This window comes from Alligator mississippiensis, chromosome 7 (genome assembly GCF_030867095.1).
Source record: "Alligator mississippiensis isolate rAllMis1 chromosome 7, rAllMis1, whole genome shotgun sequence".
Lineage (NCBI taxonomy): Eukaryota > Metazoa > Chordata > Crocodylia > Alligatoridae > Alligator > Alligator mississippiensis.
The window spans coordinates 36,113,244-36,132,582 of record NC_081830.1 but is presented as its reverse complement, the minus strand read 5'-3'; the positions used below and the strand labels follow the sequence as shown (position 1 = coordinate 36,132,582).

The 19,339-nt window shown below is 46.3% G+C and overlaps 1 protein-coding gene and 1 non-coding gene across 2 annotated transcripts in view; both read right to left on the bottom strand.

The window, feature by feature from the left end:
* Positions 1-5,180: 5,180 nt before the first annotated feature.
* On the bottom strand, positions 5,181-13,294 carry LOC132243293 (olfactory receptor 4D5-like). Its single transcript, XM_059730803.1, has one exon. The coding sequence runs from the start codon at positions 13,269-13,271 to the stop codon at positions 12,351-12,353; it is 921 nt and encodes a 306-aa protein (XP_059586786.1). The 5' UTR covers positions 13,272-13,294; the 3' UTR covers positions 5,181-12,350.
* A 1,730-nt stretch (positions 13,295-15,024) lies between these two features.
* Positions 15,025-19,339, bottom strand: part of LOC102574872 (uncharacterized) — a 54,134-nt gene continuing 49,819 nt past the window's right edge. Inside the window, exon 3 of the transcript XR_009463423.1 lies at positions 15,025-16,416. This is a non-coding gene — a transcript (uncharacterized LOC102574872). The remainder of the gene's footprint in view (positions 16,417-19,339) is intronic.

The following is a 19,339-nucleotide window of genomic DNA, read 5'->3' as shown; positions in this document are numbered from 1 at the left end:
CAACTACACAGTTGGTCCAATAAAAGATATCACAAAAAATCCTTGCCCTTCAGACATTTTCTTGACTATGACAGATACAACAACACTTCAACCCTACTTGATGGCATACTACATCAAGAAGATCCTACTTCTCATTATAAATGTTGACAAAAATGTTGTCACTGCAGACATGTCCTGTTCATATGCTCTTCCTCTAAATCATGTACTGTCTCTGTCAGAGACAGGAGACAGGTAGATGGACCTTTCATCTAACATATGGCACTGCTGTCATGTTCTGTCATGTTTCTCCCCTTCCTCTGAAGCATCTGAGGCTACCCACGATCAGCAGTGCACCCCTGGACTTGGTGGATTTTTGGTTTGATTATCACCATACTTGTATTTAGATTAGCTACACTTGCTATCCCATTGTACCTTTGTACCTGCCCAATACACCCCCACCTATTCATCACCTGTCTAAATAGAACCATTTTTCTCATTTCCTCTTCATAACAAGTCTAGGGAAACTTAGGGAGCTGAGGTTTAAGGCTCCCAGTTTCTCTTTCTAGTTCAAGCAGTGCAGAGGGTTAGGGCATGGGGCATATGAATTATGTCACCCGGGTTCTGTCTGTAGCTCTCAGAAAGAAGAGGGGTCTGTTGATTTGGAGCAATGTGAGCTGTGAATCAGGACTCCTGGGTTCTGTCTTTGGCTCTGGGATGGAGCTATAGTGTTAGAACAATGAGGCAAGAAAGTCTGGACTCCTCAGTCTTTTTAAGTAAGTGCAGTCTTGAAGCAAGGAAAGGGAAGAGTCAAGACCCTACATTCTGTTACAAGTTCTGGTACAAGAAATACAGTCTGAGAGATCAAAACTCTTGGGGTGGTGGGGTGGGGCGGTCAACTTCAAATATATCCTGTTACTGATATTGAAAAATGGAAACCATGGACTCAGATTTCTGGAGATGAACCTAGCAACAAATAATTGTTCCAATTCAGGGGTTTATCATTTACTCACCTCCCATGAAAAAATGAAGAGAAGACCTGTGATGATCTTGAGACACTGGACATTGATCTGTGTCTTCATCCCTTGCTTCTGATGATATATAAATTCATGTTAGGATCAGTGAATGATTTCATTATCTGGGACATAGCAACAGAATATTGCTACACTGGGGCTTTTGGCCAGGTGCAGCTGGAAGTGTGGTTTCAGAGGGAATTAATAACAAGTGACAAAACCAAATTGATTTTATTTCAGAGGCTCAAGGGCAACAAACTCTTTAGTGTTGAGGCAGGAAGTATCTGGAGTCAAATGGTGGAAATCTGAAACATTTAGGATTGGATCCAGCGCAGGACTTTAGTGCCTAAAAGACACACTGGAGTGCCTGACTTCTAAGAACCTGATCCATCTGGCAGGGCTCCCAGGCCTGCTCTGAGCTTCCTATACAGTACATGGGGAATGTTAGGTGCCTCTGAATGGGATCCACAGCAGGCAGTATGCTGGGCAAAAAAATTAGGTATACACCTATGTCTTAACACCAGCCCTTCTATGGGGCCTTGGCACCTCCATCCACCCAGAGATCACAGTTCATGTCACTCTCCTGAGAGAGCAGGCATCTGCAGTCACATTCTCAAAGAGGCCACAAAGCAACTTCATGGAGTAGACCCTTGGAGGATGACAAACTAGGCAGTCCTTTGCCTGTGGGGCTTGATTCAGTTGGTGCTCTCACAGCCCACCTTTCACAGTGAGCTGCCTAGGACACAGCCCAAGGAGAAGGCTGTGCCCCTCCTTCCCCCTCTAGAACAGTCAGGAAATGCAGGAGCCCAGGACTCTTTGTCCCAAGGGAATCTGAATCCACCTCTCTTCCTTTGAGGAAATGTCCTGTAAGCATCAGGCCAGGGGTAGAAAAAATATGGCTTATGAGCCTCCTGTCCAGGCTAAAGGCAGCCCATGAAAAGCAGCTCTCTCTGTGTTCACTTATTAGAGCTAGAGAGTCAGGGTCCCTCTTATGCTCTTCCTCTAGCTCAGGGCTGTCCAGCTTATAAGTGGCCTGGGGCTGCATGGGCCACACCACTGGGGACTGTACCATTGCAAACCATGGGTCCCATAGCTGAAATGCCCCCTTCCTCTCCACTGCATTGTATTGTGCAGCTGCCCCAGCCCCAACCCTCAATGTCCCAGGCCACAGGCATGGCCAACCCTGTGAGCTACAGCACACCACACCACCCCATGGGATGGGAGCAGGAAGTGGAAGCCGGAGGGGGAGCTTGGAGCCCCTGGCTTCTCCTGCAGCTGGAGCAGGAGGGGGAATAACCACTGGCTGGGAGCCCAGGGACTGCTAATTAACTCTTTGCAGCCCACATATGATCCACAGGTTTGAGAGCCCTCCTGTACCTGAGTCTATCTTCCATTCTGTTCTGCATCATGATCCAGGCTCAAGAGAATGCCCCACCGCCCCAAATAGCCTGGAGGCCAGTGCTTGGAGTAGTCTTTTGGGAAATATGGACTTGAATCCCATCACGTGAAGGAGGGCCAAGCACCCAAGTTTCCCACTTCATTGACCAGCGCTCTGCCTATGACTGGTATGTGGCCATCTTCCACCCACTGCACTATGTGACCATCATGAACCATGGTGTGTGTGCTGGACTGGTGACAGCATCCTAGACTGGGGTCTTCATTAGGGCTGTGTGAGACTTGGGACCGTGCTTTGGATCCGGAAAAGCTTCGGATGCTTTGGTGTCTGAAGCAGAATGTTCAGATCAAAGCGGTGGCTCCTTTAGGCTTTCTGAAGCAGTTCGGCGCTTCTGAACCACTTTGCAAAAGCTTCGGAGCCGCTACGGAAATCCGGTCATAGGGTATAATGGGAAATCAATGAAATATCTATACTTTGATTCTAACCCAGAGACTTCCAATAGGCCTATCTCCAGCTTCATATTGGAGCTCTGAGCAATAATATGGCTCTTGAACATAAAGCACAACCCTCCTCTTCTCCCCTGCCTGCCCTTCCTGAACAGCTTGTACCCATCCATGACAGTGCTCTAGTCATGTGAGCTCCCAACAAGTCTTTGCTTTTCCAATCACATCATAGCTCTGTGACTGTGCATGGACTTCCAATTCTTCCTGCTTGTTTCTCAGGCTCTGTGCATTTGTGTATAGATACCTGGGGTAATTAGCTTGTTCAGCTTCTCAGGAAGAATAAGAAGGCCTTCCTTGTTGCTCCTTCCTGCTTGAATTTCCTCCAGGTCACCCACTTGCTCAATTACCTCAGGGCTTTGGTCTCCATTCCCCAGAGAGCCTAGTTTAAAGCCCTCTATACTAGGTTAGCGAGCCTGTCTGTGAAGATGCTCTTCCCTCTTTGTCAGGTGGATCCCATCTCTTCCTAGCAATCCTTCTTTTTAAAGCAACATGCCATGGTCAAAGAAGCCAAATCCCTGCTGGCGATACCATATGTGCAGCCATGCATTGATCTGCAGGATGTGTCCATTTCTGGCCTGGCCGTTCCCCTTGACTGGAAGGATTGAGGAGATCACCACCTTAGCCCTCTCCCCCTTACCCTTGCACCCAGAGCCCTATAGTCACTTTTGATCAGCTCATGGTCACCCCTGGCATTGCAACATCCTTCAGCCATTTCTCTGGGTCACTTAATCCACCACTTCTTTCTAGTAGACCTTCACTAGCAAACTGTAAGCTGGACTGTTTGCTGCTCCTTGGTCCCAAAAGGTTCCCTTTTCCTTGCTAACCTGTTTCCTCTCACCAAGTTTACAGGGAAAAAAGGTGAGTTTCCAGGCAAACTCCCTAACAAACTCCCAGTTCTTCCAACCTTTTCTAATAAGTCATGTTTCTTAGCCTTCTAAACTTTTTTATTACTCCCCTGGACTCTTTGAAATTAGTCTTTCTTGAAATGCAGTGTCCAAAATTGAACACAGTGCTGCAGGTGAGACATTACTTAAGCTGGAATAAAAGAATCACTTTCCTCAGATTGCAAGCAACACTCCTATTAACATAATCCAATATGCTATTGGTGTTTCTTGCAACAAGAAAATGCTTGATTTCAGTACCAGGGGGTTGCTTTCTGTAGTACAAACTACAGTCAACCCAGTTCATGGCGCCCCGTGCCTGCCGGCCCCCCCCCCCCCCATTATGTATGTTCATTTGGTTGTTTCATCGTAAGTACAGGACTTTGCACTTGTCCTTATTGGATTTCATTCAATTAATTTTGACCATTTTTTCAGTTTATCAAGTTCCTTCTGGATCCTAATCCTGTCCTCTAAAGTGTCTGAAATTCCACTGAGCTTGGTGTCATCTGCAAATGTGCTAACTATGCATTCAGTCCTGGCATCAAAATCATTATAGAAGATATTAAATAGTACCAGATTCATGGCAGACCTCTAAGGAACCTGAGTTGATACCACTTCTCAATCAGACATTGAGCCATTAATGAGTATTCTTTGAGCATAATAATCCAATCAGTTATGTACCCCATTACAATTGTTTAATCTAGACTGTATTTCCTTACCTTACAAATGAGAATGTCATAGAAGAGTGTGTCAAAAGCTGTGCTAAAGTTGAGGTATATATCACATCTACTGCTCCCTCCCACTCCATGAAGCCCCTCATCTTATCATGGTAAGAAATCAGGTTAGTCAAGCTTGACTTGTTCTTGATAAATCCATATGAACTATTTTTGATCACTTTGTTTTCTTTTAGGTGATTAGAAATAGATTCCTTGATGGTCTGCTCCATACTCTTGTTGGGAATGAAAATCAGATTGGCTGATCTTTAATTCCCCAGGTCATCTTTTTCCCCTTTTTTATAGATGGGCATTATAGTGGACCTTTTCCAGTCATCCAGGACCTCATCTGATCTCCATGACTTCTTAAAGATAATAGCCAAGCAAGTGCTCTGCCCACATAGTGCTCCATACTGCTGCTGTTAGACAGCTACTAGTTTCTCTGTTAGTTCAGTTTCTCTATACTACCTGCAGTGTCACTGAAAGCTAGAAAGCCCCAATGATAAAAGAGAAGAGATCAAACTGTATATGTGTGCAGCCAGGGTACACCCAGGGTTGTGCCCTGTCTGCAAGTGGAAGGGATGGGGTGGTCAGGGAAGAGTGCTGTGAGAGGGGCCTGCCAGTAGGGAGAAGTTCCCTCTTTTCTCTATAGAGCCAGGCTAGGACAAAACACTTAACTACATACAAATTTACTGCTATACAAAATAAATATAAATAATAAACATTAAATATTTACAGAAGTAGTATGTGACACCTTACACAATACACTGCAATCAACACGTTGCACCACTTCGAGCGACTGCAAAACATAGAACAGGTGATTCACAGCAAAGGCAATAATTAACCCCATGCACAGATGAACATTAACACCCTGGAACAGGTAAGTCAAGGCATCAACACAATAAAACACATATAATCATCAACTTATATAAACCCAGGTAAGTTGAGATAGCAGTGCAATAGACGTACACAGGCAACAATACAGGTAAATTCCAATAATAGGCAGTAAACACATATAAGTAATGAAGAGAAATAAACCCATATAAACCCCCTTAAGGAGTACTCATAACTATATTAATCTCTACAGTATGAAGCAACATCAAAAAATCATCACAAACACAAAACAAAAACATCACAAACAAAAACATCACAAAATATGGGGTGTTCCCTGGAGCCCCTCCCCTTTAGGGCCCCAGGATGTGGACATGCCCCCCCTTACAATGAAGAAGGGTGGAGGCTGCAGACCCTCCTCTCCCAAGCCCGCCTCCCCTGTGAGACCTGCTTCCCCAGCAACTCACGCTCCCACTCTGAAGCAGACAGGGCTTGTCGGCAACCTAGTGGTCGATGGGAAGCTGGGTGACAGCAACCACGAGCTGATCACCTTCACCATCTGCTGAAAAGCTGGCAAGTTGGTCAGCGACACGGAAGTCCTTGACTTCAGGAAAGCCGACTTTGACAAGATCAGGAGGCTTGTCAGTGAGGCCCTAAGGGACCATGACCATGGGGAGAGGGGAGTTCAAGAAGAGTGGTTGCTCCTTAAGGGAGCGATCCTCAATGCACAAGCTAAGTCTATTCCATCTCGGAGGAAAGGCAGCAAGAGGGCACAGCAGCCCCCCTGGCTCTCCAGGAACCTAGCGGACCTCCTGAGGCTAAAAAGAAAGGCCTACAAAGGATGGAGGATGGGAGTCTCCTCCAAGGAGGATTATTCTGCACTGGTCCGGTCCTGTAGGGAGCATACCAGGAAAGCCAAGGCTGCAACTGAACTCCAACTAGCTTTGAGCATCAAGGACAATAAAACGTCCCTTTTCAGATATGTGGGGAGCTGGAGGAAAAGCAGGGGCAACGTTGGACCCTGCTGAACCAGATGGGGCAACTGACAACTGACGCCCAGGAAAAAGCCAACCTATTAAATAGGTACTTCGCGTTGGTCTTTCATCAGTCCCATGGGACGCCCATGCCCGCTACGGGACAGGGAAGTCCAGTTGAGGGTGATCCCCTGCCCTCCATTGATGCTGACTTCGTGAAGGAACATCTTGAGAAGCTGGATACCTTCAAGTCAGTTGGCCCTGACAATCTTCACCCCAGGGTACTCAAGGAGCTGGCGAGCATCATAGCCCAGCCTCTAGCACGGATCTTTGAAAACTCTTGGTGCTCTGGTGTAGTGCCCAAAGACTGGAAGAAGGCCAATGTGGTGCCTATCTTCAAGAAAGGGAGGAAAGTGGATCCGGCTAACTATAGGCCCATTAGCCTGCCTTCTATCCTGGGGAAGATCTTAGAAAAGTTTATTAAAGAGGCCATCCTTAATGGACTGGCCGACGCCAACATCTTAAGGGATAGCCAGCACGGGTTAGTTGCGGGTAGGTCTTGCTTGACCAATCTCATTTCCTTCTACGACCAGGTGACCTATCACCTGGACAAAGGAGAAGAGATTGATGTCATATATCTTGACTTCAAAAAAGCCTTCGATCTGGTTTCCCATGATCACCTCTTGGACAAACTGGCCAATTGTCGCCTTGGGTCCTCCACGATCCACTGGCTGGAAAATTGGCTCCGGGGTCGGACCCAGAGGGTAGTAATTAATGGAAGTCACTCATCGTGGTGTCCTGTGACCAGTGGGGTCCCCCAGGGCTCTGTCCTTGGACCCATACTGTTCAACATCTTCATTAATGATGTGGACACTGGAGTCAGAAGCGGACTGGCCAAGTTCGCCGATGACACCAAACTTTGGGGAAAAGCATCCATACCAGAAGACAGGCAGGTGATCCAGGCTGACCTGGACAGGCTCAGCAAGTGGGCGGATGAGAATCTGTTGGTGTTCAACGCCGATAAATGCAAGGTTCTCCACCTTGGGAAGAAAAACCTGCGGCATCCTTATAGGCTCGGCAGTGCTATGTTGGCTAGCACTATGGAAGAAAGAGACTTGGGGGTCATCATTGACCACAAGATGAACATGAGCCTGCAGTGAGATGCTGCAGCTAGTAAAGCGACCGAAACGCTGGCTTGCATCCATAGATGCTTCTCAAGCAAATCCCGGGACGTCATTCTCCCCCTGTACTCGGCCTTAGTGAGGCCGCAGCTGGAGTACTGCGTCCAGTTTTGGGCTCCACAATTAAAAAAGGATGTAGAGAAGCTTGAGAGAGTCCAGAGAAGAGCCATGCGCATGATTAGAGGTCAGGGAAGCAGACCCTACGATGACAGGCTGAGAGCCCTGGGGCTCTTTAGCCTAGAAAAGTGCAGGCTCAGGGGTGATCTGATGGCCACCTATAAGTTTATCAGGGGTGACCATCAGTATCTGGGGGAACGTTTGTTCACCAGAGCGCCCCAAGGGATGACGACTAGGTCGAATGGTCATAAACTACTACAAGAGCGTTTCAGGCTGGACAGAAGGAAGAATTTCTTTACTGTCCGAGCCCCCAAGGTCCGGAACAGCCTGCCACTGGAGGTGGTTCAAGCGCCTACATTGAACACCTTCAAGAGCAAACTGGATGTTTATCTTGCTGGGATCCTATGACCCCAGCTGACTTCCTGCCCTTTGGGCAGGGGGCTGGACTCGATGATCTTCCAAGGTCCCTTCCATCCCTAATGTCTATGAAATCTATGAAATCTATGAAATCTGGTGACCAGTCCTGCAAGGGCCTCTTTCCAGCGATGCCTCTGGCTACTCTTGATGGTGTGGTGCCCCACGCTAGACATCCACGGTGCTCCTACAGGAGCCAAGCCCTTACTGGCTCCAGTTCCCTGGCCTCACACTGGGGGTCTTTCCCCTTCCTCTCCCTGCCCTGGGGACCAGGGCTCTTTTAGTTTAACATGGAGCCACTCTGCAGGACTCTGGTTACTCGGCCTAGAGCCAGGGCTAACTTGAACAGCCTCAAGCTGCTCTTGAGGTCAACTCTCCCTGCGCTGAGCTGTGCACCGTGTGGGACCCCAGCTGCTTGAGCTGCTCCCAGGCCCAGCTCTCCGTGTGCTGACCTGCATGCTGGGTGGGGCCTGAATAGCCTTGAGCTGCTCCCAGGGCTGGCTCTCCATGTGCTGATCCATGCACCGCCCACCCAGCCGCTTGCCGGGTTCGCAGGCTCAAGCCACCTCGAGTGGCTCCCAGAGCCTGAGCACCACGTGCTAATCCACGCACCGTTGAGGCTTAGGTGGTGTCCCGAGGACAGTTTTCTCCAGAGCTCCTCTCTCCTTGCTGTCCTTTGCTGCATCTTCTCCCCAGCATGCCAAGCACACTCTCCTTTTATACGTTTCTGGGTTTCCACCCCTGAAGTCCGGCAGACCTGCCGTGCTGCAGTCCACAGTCCAGTCGGGGAGCTCCTCTCCCCCTCCCTTCGGGAAAGAGGTGGTGCCTACTTTCCCCCAGCTTGTTTCTGATTGATGGATTTGCTCCACCAATTGGAATTGAAGATTCTTGAGCCCCTAGACATACTGGAGCTTGAGTAGGTAAGCCTGTCACATGTGGACATGCAAAAGGTGGAAAAAGATGGACATAGACAGAGGTTTTAGGCATAACGAGGAGATGTGAAAAGATGAGACAGACGGGGCAGACAAAGAGAACACCACATCAGAGGCAATGTTTTGGCAAAACTTCACAACAAGGATTTCCCCAGAACTCAATTCCAATCACTCAGCATGTCCTAGTCCCATGCCAAAGGACTCCAGCAGGCACAGGGTCCTCAGCAAGGAGACTACCCCTAACACTGAAATCCATTTATCTGGGTCCTGATGCAGTTCCCAAATTACCAGAAGTCTTTAATCTTTTATGATCCTATGGTAATTATTGTCACCAGTCTTCTCCAGTCAGTGTCATTACCCCATTCTGCTTTTGGGGAGAGTGAGAGAGACTGAGACTTGCTCCAGGGTATGCAAGTCTGTGGCTGAAACTGGTGCTGTACCCAAATCTCCTCACTCCCCAGCTATTGACTGAGCCAGTGGGCTTCTTTTCTTCTCATCCAAAACAAGGAACAAAACTAGATGTGTATAAGGACAGCAATGGCTGCAACAGAACAGACCACTTTCTTTCCAGTGTGAGCTTCCCTGCTGTTCCCAGCTTGGCCAGCCCTGTCTCCCCTTCCCTTCTCAGTCAGCTCCTTGGGCCTGATAGACCCAGTGTTCCTGCCCTCCTCCTTCATCTCTGACAGGCTCCTCATTCTATGGACTTCTCATTCCTGTCCCCCAGATCAGCTCTTTCCATTCAGCCAGACTGGTCCCCTCCACACTGGATCAGTGATAGACAGACAGATGGATGGAAGGACAGACAGACGGATGGACGGATAGATGGATGGAGAGAAGGGGAGGAGGATACAGAGAAAGTGAAAGAAACATACAGTTAAGAAGAGGTGTGACAAATGTTAGGGTTTGGGGGAGGGAGATGAATAGGTAAAGAAGGAGGAAGGATGAGGGAGAAAGTAGATGAGATTTTTGACAGAGATCCCATCCAGGTCGAGCTCACCTTATTTGGGTACCTGCAGAGGGTCAGGAACAACAAGCCAGAATTTCATCTCCAGCTGTTCCCTCTCCGCCAATGTCATTTATGACCCAGTAGCCAGCTCTTTTTATGCCAGGTAACTTCCATAAATGCCTAGGGATGCTGGGATAGGCCAGAAAAGTGAGTAAGCCCTCCTGGGATTTGTCATCAGGGCTCTAGCTGACAGGGGAGTTTGGCAGCCAAAAGTGTCCAAGCAAACTGTTATGCTTTGCCAGGCTGCAATGTGGAGGTGTAGCTGTGAGCTTTGCATGTGGACAAAGGGAATGCAGCAGGCACTGCTAGCTCTTTGTGTACTGTGGGTCAATAGTCCAAAAACAAGGCTGACTTCTGCTTTTTGCTGCTTAAATAGACTGCACAGGAGTTGTGCTGTTGTACACCAGGTGGGGATCTGTCCCCACTGACTCTGATGTTGCTACAGCCAATATATACCAGCTGGGCTCTGGCTCACAATTCCTACACATATCATTTGCAAAGGAAACTTTCAAAATGTGGTCCAGGTGCAATCAATACAGTGATGGAGGTACCTGAGCTTGTCAATAGTCTGTAGCAACAACCCAAAGACACATGACCTTCTTCCATTTGTCTCAGTGCACTATTAATACTGAACACAACTAATGGCAGTATTTACTGTTGACAGCTTTTGTGTTTCCCAAAGTATATTAATCATAATGGCCACATCTACATGTGCACTTTACTGTGGAATAGACTAATTAGCTGCAAAGGAAAGTGTCATCATCTACACGTGGTATTAGGCTGAAGTAAGCTAATTTATGCCAGTGTAAGATGGTACTGTAGGGGACAATTCTATCTTATGCCAGGGTAATTTATTGCAATTAAGCGCACATGTAGACATTGATCATGGGTGTAAATTGCATGCAGGCCTTCACATACTGCAGGCTCCTTTTTTCACCACAGGTTCTGCTCCTGATCTAAGTCAACGCAGCTCCATCATGGTCAGCAAGCATGTGGGCTCAATCCTTATGTTAGAAATGAAACCATTGGTCATCAAAATGGGAAGAATTAAAATAAAAATCACCTTTCAACTCTGATGTACCTTGCAGGAGGCTTGGCCTCCTGGGTTCCTTCTACCACTTTGGGATGTTGTAGGGACTATTGGTCAAAGCATGTAAAGAGGAAGGAAGGGGGTAGAAAATCAGGCAGAACTACAGGATTCTATTCCCGTCTTTAGCAGAGGAGTGGAGTCTTATCTATTATAGTGAGGGACTGAGAACCAGAACTCCTGGGCTCCCTTCTTAGATACAGATTACATTTTTTTCATCCTAAATATATATTGGAAGGTACAAACAGAATGTTACTTGTATTGTGAATGAATGTGAGGATCCAAACAAACAAGTGTATAGCCCAAATGGGACTCTGCCCAGACCTATGACCAGAGGGAAACAAAATCAGAGGAGCACTATGTCTGCAGGGAAGTTGAGTTAGAAAGCATCAAAGGTTTGGATTTGAGGCTTTGAGGCACCTAACTCCTTTAGGTCTCTTAGAAAATCCCAGGCTAAGTAGCTTGCCCAAGGAGCTAAGGACAGAGTTGGGAACTCAGCTCAAATAGTCTAAGCCCAACCCAATAGATTAATTACATGGCCACTGAGCAGCTCAGGGAAACATGAGAGTTTTGTCATGAATCTTTTCACTAACCCAGAGAAGGATCCAGCCAACTCTGACAAGCTAATTTCACACCAAAACCTATTTGAAAAGTGTAGGACTCCAGAAGGTGGCTCCAAAAGGCCTGGCCACCTGAATCTGTACCCTAAAGGGAATACGACACATGGAGGAGAATTTTGTTTCCACCAAGTAGGGCCTACCACTGGACTCTCCACGCTTTAATATCTATGATACAAACTGTCATGATTCCATCTCCATCCAGTAGACGTGGATCTACATCTGCACTTTAGATAAGGTAGAATCTTGGGCCAGTTCCTGTCCCATTCTAAATCCCATCTTGGGGCCCATTCCTGTCCTCTTCTAAATCCAGGCCCTCCTTGTATCTTGTACTAACAGCTTTATCATTCCCAGCAGGGAAAGGGTTCCCTGCTGGGAATGATATAGGGGCAGCTTCTGTCTCAACCACTAGAGTGTGGCACTTGGCCACCTAAAACAGATGGATACCTGCAGGCCCCTTGGAAACTAGAAGAGAACTAGCCTGGTAGGAAATCCATACTCTTCTTGTCCTTAATTCAACATGTAATTTCCTTAGGAGCAATTCCTACTTCAGCCTGTAGGAGAGCACTCTTAAACATCAAGGACATGTATTGAAAGAGTCTTCTTTCCACCCAGTAGGATACAGTGCCCAGACACCCATGTCAGGGGTATTAGGACATGCACACAGAAGCTTTGAATGGCTAAAAAAAAGTCCATTCCCACCCTAGCATCACATATTCATCTTTCTGAACTTCTTCATAGCCATTTGCACATCCTTATTCCTCAGTGTGTAAATGAATGGATTCAAGATAGGCGTGATGACTGTGTAGAGAAGGGAGACAGCTTTGTCCAAGAGGAAGGAGCGAAAGGGGCGAGCATAGATGTATATGCAGGGCCCAAAAATCAGGGTCACCACAGTGATGTGAGAAGCACAAGTAGACAAGGCCTTGCTCCGTCCTTCACTGGAGTATGTCCTCAGCTTGGCCAGCAGGACAGAGTAGGAGATGAGCAGCACCACAAAGCACAGAAGGGTCACCAGGCCGCTGTTTGACACCATTAGCAGCTCCGCGGTGATGGTGTTTGTACAGGCCAGATTCACCACCTGGGGCACATCACAGTAGAAGTTGTCCAGCTTGTTGGGGCCACAGAAGGGGAGTTGGAGGATGATGACTACCTGGACAATGGAGTGGATGAAGCCCCCAACCCAGGAAGCTGTCACTAGTCCAACACACACACCATGGCTCATGATGGTCATATAGCGCAGTGGGTGGAAGATGGCAACATACCGGTCATAGGCCATGATGGTAAGCAAGAAGATCTTGATACCTCCAATGAAATGGAAGAAGAAAATCTGGGCCACACAACCCCCATAGGAGATGGTCTGAGATGGGAAAAGGAAGCCTACCAACATCTTGGGGGCTGTGACAGAGGAGTAGCAGAAATCCAGGAAGGAGAGGTTCCCCAGAAGCAAGTACATAGGCGTGTGAAGGTTGTGCTCACAGGCTACCAGTGCCACAATGAGGAGATTTCCCAGCACTGTTGTTCCATAGACAGCCAGGAAGATGAAAAAAAGGAGGAACTGGACCACTGGAGATCCACTCAGTCCTAGGAGAAGGAAGTTGGTCACTGTGGTATAGTTCTCCCTTTCCATGAAGTCACTTTGCACCTTAAACACACATCCTGAGGCAAAAGAAATAAGAAAAGCAGCTAATAGTTTTATGCTCTGTGCATGCCAAGAGCTACCCTGGTCTGAGCAGCTGAGGGCTTATGGCAAGATACAAAAAAAGGGTATTTAGTTGCTTAAACTCCCAGTGGTTCCAACAGGAGTTTAGGTGGCTAAATAGGAAGTAGGTGTTAGGCCCCCTAATATGTGAGAGTGCCTGACTTGACTACAGTGGGGTGCAAATTGAGAAATGCTGTCTGATCCAGCAGACATGCTCAGAGTATGCCTGCCACACTGGGGTGTAGGAGCCCTGGGTTAAAGTCCAGCCTCAGGTTGATAGTGTTCAAAGACTGATCTCCCACTTTCCAGGAGAGTGCCCTAACCACCAACCAATGGACTAATCAGGTAGGGCCAGCTTCCACCCATCCCACTGAAGCTGATCCACATTCTGACCCTATGACTGAAAGGAAGAAAGCTACAAGTAACTTGACTGTAACTTAGGGGTTGGGGCACTTAGTAGGAAAGCTAAATCCTGGACTCTGGTTCTTGCTCCCCATACTCTTTCTGTAGAGGAGATCTGGGAAGAAGAACCCAGCACTCCCAAGTCAGCGGAGTGCCCTAAGCAGAAGGGTACAGAGTTGCACTCTTTCTTGACCACATGCATTTTGCATCCCTTTCTACACAATAATAAGGGTTCAAGAGGAAAGGCGGACATCCAAGGAAGAGGGCCATGTTCTCCCCTCCTTCCTCCCGCCCAGCTATAGACGAAAGCAAAAATCCCCACAGACCTTACCAATTTGATCATGGGGGGAAAATCCATTGTGACCCAAATATGGTGATTGGCCTGACCCTGAGTGGAGGGGAAAGACCCACTAGCCAGGGACCTCTGGGTTTTAGTCCCAGCAAGAGCACTGGCACACCCCAGTCAAAATCCCCAGCCTTGACTGGAGCCAACAACCAAACCGTCTGAGGAAAGCAAAAAACCCCAAACAAACCCTGAAACATGTAGCAAAAATTCCTTCCTAGCAGGATGTGGCAACCAGCAAAGCCCAGAAGCATGGGAAATACCCACAGGATAACAAAGGCATAGCTACTCCTAGATCATCCCTAGATTTTCCCTGACTAACCCTTATCCAACCTCTTCCTTCCCTCAGCAGACTAGTCCACTGCCTCACTGCCCTGACAGTGAGGAAGGTTTTCCTGATACCCAACCTAAACCTACTTTGCTACAACTTCAAGCCATTGGTCCACATTCTGTTCTGCGCTACAGAAAAGAAAAGGTGCTTTCGCTCTTCTTCATAGCAGCCCTTCAGATATTTACAGGCTGTTAACATGAAGAGTGCCTTTGGGGGCTGCGTGCAGCTTTCAGGCTGCAAGTTAAATGCTTCTATTTAAGAAGAAAAACAGCGAACCCTGATCAGTTCATTAAAAGAATAATAGTCAGCACGGGCCCTCGGCAGGGCATTCAGGGCTCTATATTCTGAATGAATTAAATCACCTGCTTGAAGTCCTGAACAAGCTGTCTGTGGTCCGGAAAGGACCAGGTGTTCAGACCCTGCCTTGTGCTCAGCATTGCCGGTTAACTAGGCTTAGGCAGCTCTCTACAAAGCATGTGGATTTTTTAAAAATCCCATTTTGTATTCCCTAACTGCCCCCTTGTACATTGGGAACCTAAGCATCTAATTCTACTTTCAGGATTCCACTTTGAGGAACAGAAATAAAAAATGTAGACACTGAAGGACTCAACTTGTAGGCACTTAAGGTTTTATTTTTTCCAATCTAATCCTCTGAGCCCTTTTGAGAACCTCACTAGATACACCTGTAGATCCTTATGCACTGAAATGTCCTTGAAAATCTCATCCTTTGATGCTACAGTGGGGACTACTATACACATATCTAGATAGACAGAAAATAACCTAAGCCAATTGAACACACACTCATGATTACCCAGACAGAAGGAAGTGTAAGAAATAGTAAATGGCAATGTTTACATCTAGATTTCTAATGTGAAACGTGTATTTGTAACAGCTGTAATGTAGCCTGACTTTTTTAGAAAACCTACCCCAGATCAGATGACTGATTGCGCTAAAGTCACAATTTTTTATATTTTTAAAGAAAATATTCTGTAAAATTCTTAAAATATGTGATTTGGTCATCCAGTGTAACAGGGAATCAGATTAGTAGACTCAGGAGGCCTCTTCGAGTCTTGTTACCCTAATTTTCTTTTCTCAGTTTTATCAAGTAAATGCTTTGTGATTATATTGATATTATCACATAAATAGCTCAACAATGCTCTGAATTTATTGGATAAAATACACTGATTTTATCTGATATTTCAGGACTGATTTATCACAAAAAATCTAATGAAAATGTTAACATTGAAGTCATCAGGACCAGAATCTATCCAATTAATACATCAAAATATGTTGTTTTTATCAAATAATTATCTAAGCCATTAAAAAAAAAAATTAGAAGGGACAAATGGTCCATGAATATCATTTTTCAAATTCATCAAGTGTAAAACAAGAGACCCATTAGAGAACCCATTCTGGTCTCCTACATTTAGCATAGACTAACATTTCACTGCTCTTCCATATTTTAACATAGAGCCTAAACATTTGCATGTGAGAAGCATTCACAGTTCACAAGCCACTGCCATAAATATAGCAGATATATAAGTTCATTAAAAAAATTATCTTTAGGAATGAAGTGAGTTTATTTTTTTAATATGGGAAAATGATCAAAAAATATATCATGAATTTGTGGATAATATCAAATAAATATACTGGTTTCTATCTATCCATACCCATACTTAGTTCTCCATCCATACATAGCCTGATACACATTCTCTATCTAAACTTATATGCACTCCTCTATCCATATCTTTTCCTTGGCTCTTGAGGCTCTACTGCTGTATTTTTCCAGCATGATGCACTAGCCCTAAATGAATCCAAATATTTCCAGTGGCACTCTGAGATTCTTCCATGTTCATTTACCTCTGCGACAGTTATGCTGATTTCAGTAGGGTGTATTTGCCTGGCATCTCTCTTCTGATGCTCACAAAGTTCCTTTAGAGATGGACACGCAGCCTTTTGCACCCCAAAAATTCAGTCTTCTCATCCATCTGCAAATTCTAAAAAATTAGTTATTAGAAAGTCACATTTGTTGAGGTTCAGAGCAACTCTGCCAAAGATTCACATTGTCCGTAGACTAGAAGGCTGATATATCACCTTGAGGTCATTGGTAGGGATTGATGCAATTGGTGATGACAAAAGGATGTAGGGTGTTATGCTGATACTTTGCTGCTTGGTGGTTCAGCCTCAAAATAAGATTATTAAACACCTATTAGGTGACACTTGCTTGTAAATCAGAGCCTGTCTCAGCTAAGATGCCAGGGAGAGCTGGTATTTCAACCTAATTTTCAGAGGATAGAGGTTTAGGTAAGGCAAGACAGAATCCAGGACAATTCTCCAAATCGCACCAGACTTGGCCAGTTCAACTAAAGTGAATCTCCCTTCTCAGTCACCAACTCCAAGTCACTCAAACTGGCACGCTCAAAGGAGCCTAATAGAGTTAAGAGCCTAAAGGTCAAAGAATCAGGGATTAGCATCAGTTTAGAATTTAGGCACTTACAGGTTGGTTGCTACAATGCCTTGTAGGCACTTTATAGTTAGAGTTAGTTGAAAATACTTTGTCTCTCAAAAAAATGCAAAGAAGATATTTGTTACATTTTAAAATTTTTATTTTATGGGAAAATTCAAAATGAAATATATGTTTAGAAAACAAGACCATTTAGAACTTTTGCTCTTGCCCCTGCCACTTTTTAAAAACCTTTTCATTTATATAGGGCCTTTATATATTTTTCCTTTTAGCTCAAGCAGCTGAGGTTCATACTTTTAGCAGTGAAAGTACAGGGCCTAAAGAACTAAGATAAAGGCATAGTGTGTGTTGTTGATGCAGGGACAGAAGTTACTCTTGGGTGCTGGTAACATGACCACACAAGGCCCTATTAGACTGGGAGAGACTCAACATGTGGCAGTTGTGAGAACATGTTGAGCAGATTCTAAGAGTGATAGAGAAAGTGCTGGTGGTGTCATATTCAACAGAGACAGGTGTTGTCATCTGCTTCGGCCAAAGGAAAAGAGAGAAACGTGGGCAGAGAGAAGGTTTTTCCTATAGTTCTAAGGGATGACTCAATTTAGTCCTGAAGTAGTTCCAGCTGGGGTCTGAGGCTTAGGTTGAATACAGAAAGAGAGAAGAACAGCACTCTGATATCACTGTGATAGGAACACTACATTCAGAGACAGACAGACCCTGGACCTATAGGCTAGGAACAGAAATTACACATAAACTGGTTTAAGTGATCAGAAATGGGTTTAAACCTGTACCAGAGCAAAAGTTCAGTGCACATAAAACAGTTTCAAAATAGCCAAAAATGGTTTAAGGTAATCCTGGTAGAATGCTTTATCAGACTTAACTGATTGAGGTCAAACCGATTTATGGAACTTCTATCCCAGACCCCTTCCTGGTTTAAGTTAAACCAGAGTCCCCCAGTATCCCAGGATGCTTCTCAGTCCTGGGATGGATTGGGTTGGGCTGTATGCTCCAGACAGCAGGGCTGGCTCCAGCCCTCTCCTCCCTAACTGGAGCACTGACAATGCTCTGGATGGCTGAAAAAGGGGTGTAGGACTGCAGCTGGGATGTACCTGGCAAAGGCACAGTAGCATCTGCCAGACTTCCCTTTGCCTCCCCACCCCGCCCCGCTGCTTGCTGCTCAAGCAGGGATTCCCGCCTCTCTCTCCCCACTCCCGTAGCATAGACTGCAGCAGCATGAACCCCAGTTGGCATCTGGCCACACACCCGTCATGCTAGCTAATTCTGACAGGTGTGTGTGTGTGTGTGTGTGTGTGTGTGTGTGTGTGTGTGTGTGTGTCTGTCCAATTTCACTGGAAAAGAGGCAGACAGAACAGTGTCCATGTAGGCCTTTCTGGAACTAATCAGCAGGTCAGCCAACCAGGGCTGTTGCCAGCCCTCCCTCGTCTGTCAGCCAACCAGGGCTGCTGCTCTCCCTCCCTTCTTCCTGAAGAAGCCAGTGGCTTGCAAAGGTCTTGCAAATGCCCCCACTTTGCGGGTAAGAAGAATGTAAAGTAATGAGAGAGATGCTTTAGTTTTCTTTTGTAGTCAGCAAGCAGTGCTTGATGGGCTGATAAGCTTTGTGTTCTGATAAGCTCCCTGATGGCTTGCTTCAAAGCCATCAGAGTGCAGACATCTCCCATCCTGAAACTCTTATATCAATTGAAGTGTCATTATGCAGCCATTCTGGTGATTGCTTCTATGTATCAATTACTGAGCCTGGTTAGAGTGCAGCTTCCCAGACCTGTAATATGTCAGTGTTCAACAGAGGACAGAGGGAAATGTGAGAAATGACCTAGTTTGCAATGAATGTGACCAATCAGTGCTGTCAGTTTGAGATTTAGGCAAATATGAAGCACTAGCTAGCAGGATAATAAGGTGGCAGCAGATTGACCTGGAACAAACAAGTTCATACTGTCACACTGCCCTTAGCAACTCTTTGGGAAGTGGCTGTGCACACTCCAAAAAAGAAGACAGCAGAGGCACTTCTGAGAGACTTTGATGCCACACACTTCCTGTCTACAGCTGAGGACAGTATGAAGAGAAAGGGAGAGGGAGATTGAAATGCTCATCCAGTATCATTAATAGATGCATTCACTCTACACAAGCAGCTCCTCCCCTCCCCACCCCCCCGCCTTTGCCTCAGCATGCTAGCTGGCGGCCAAGGTCTGGCAACACTTTCCGCCCCTTGAGTGGTGAGTGGAGAAAAGCCTGGAAAGGGCTGCTTCCCCCTCCCCCTCCAGGCACACTCCAGCTGGGGACTGTGCAGGCCAAGGTGGAGGTTTAAAGCCCTCTCTAATCATAGTGGCCTACCTGGGACTGGCCATGCACCCCCTCAGCTCAGTATTGAGTAAGGGAAGGGAGGGCTGTTCTACCCTGAGCCACTGCAGGCATGTGCCTGCATTTTCTGAATCACAAGTGAA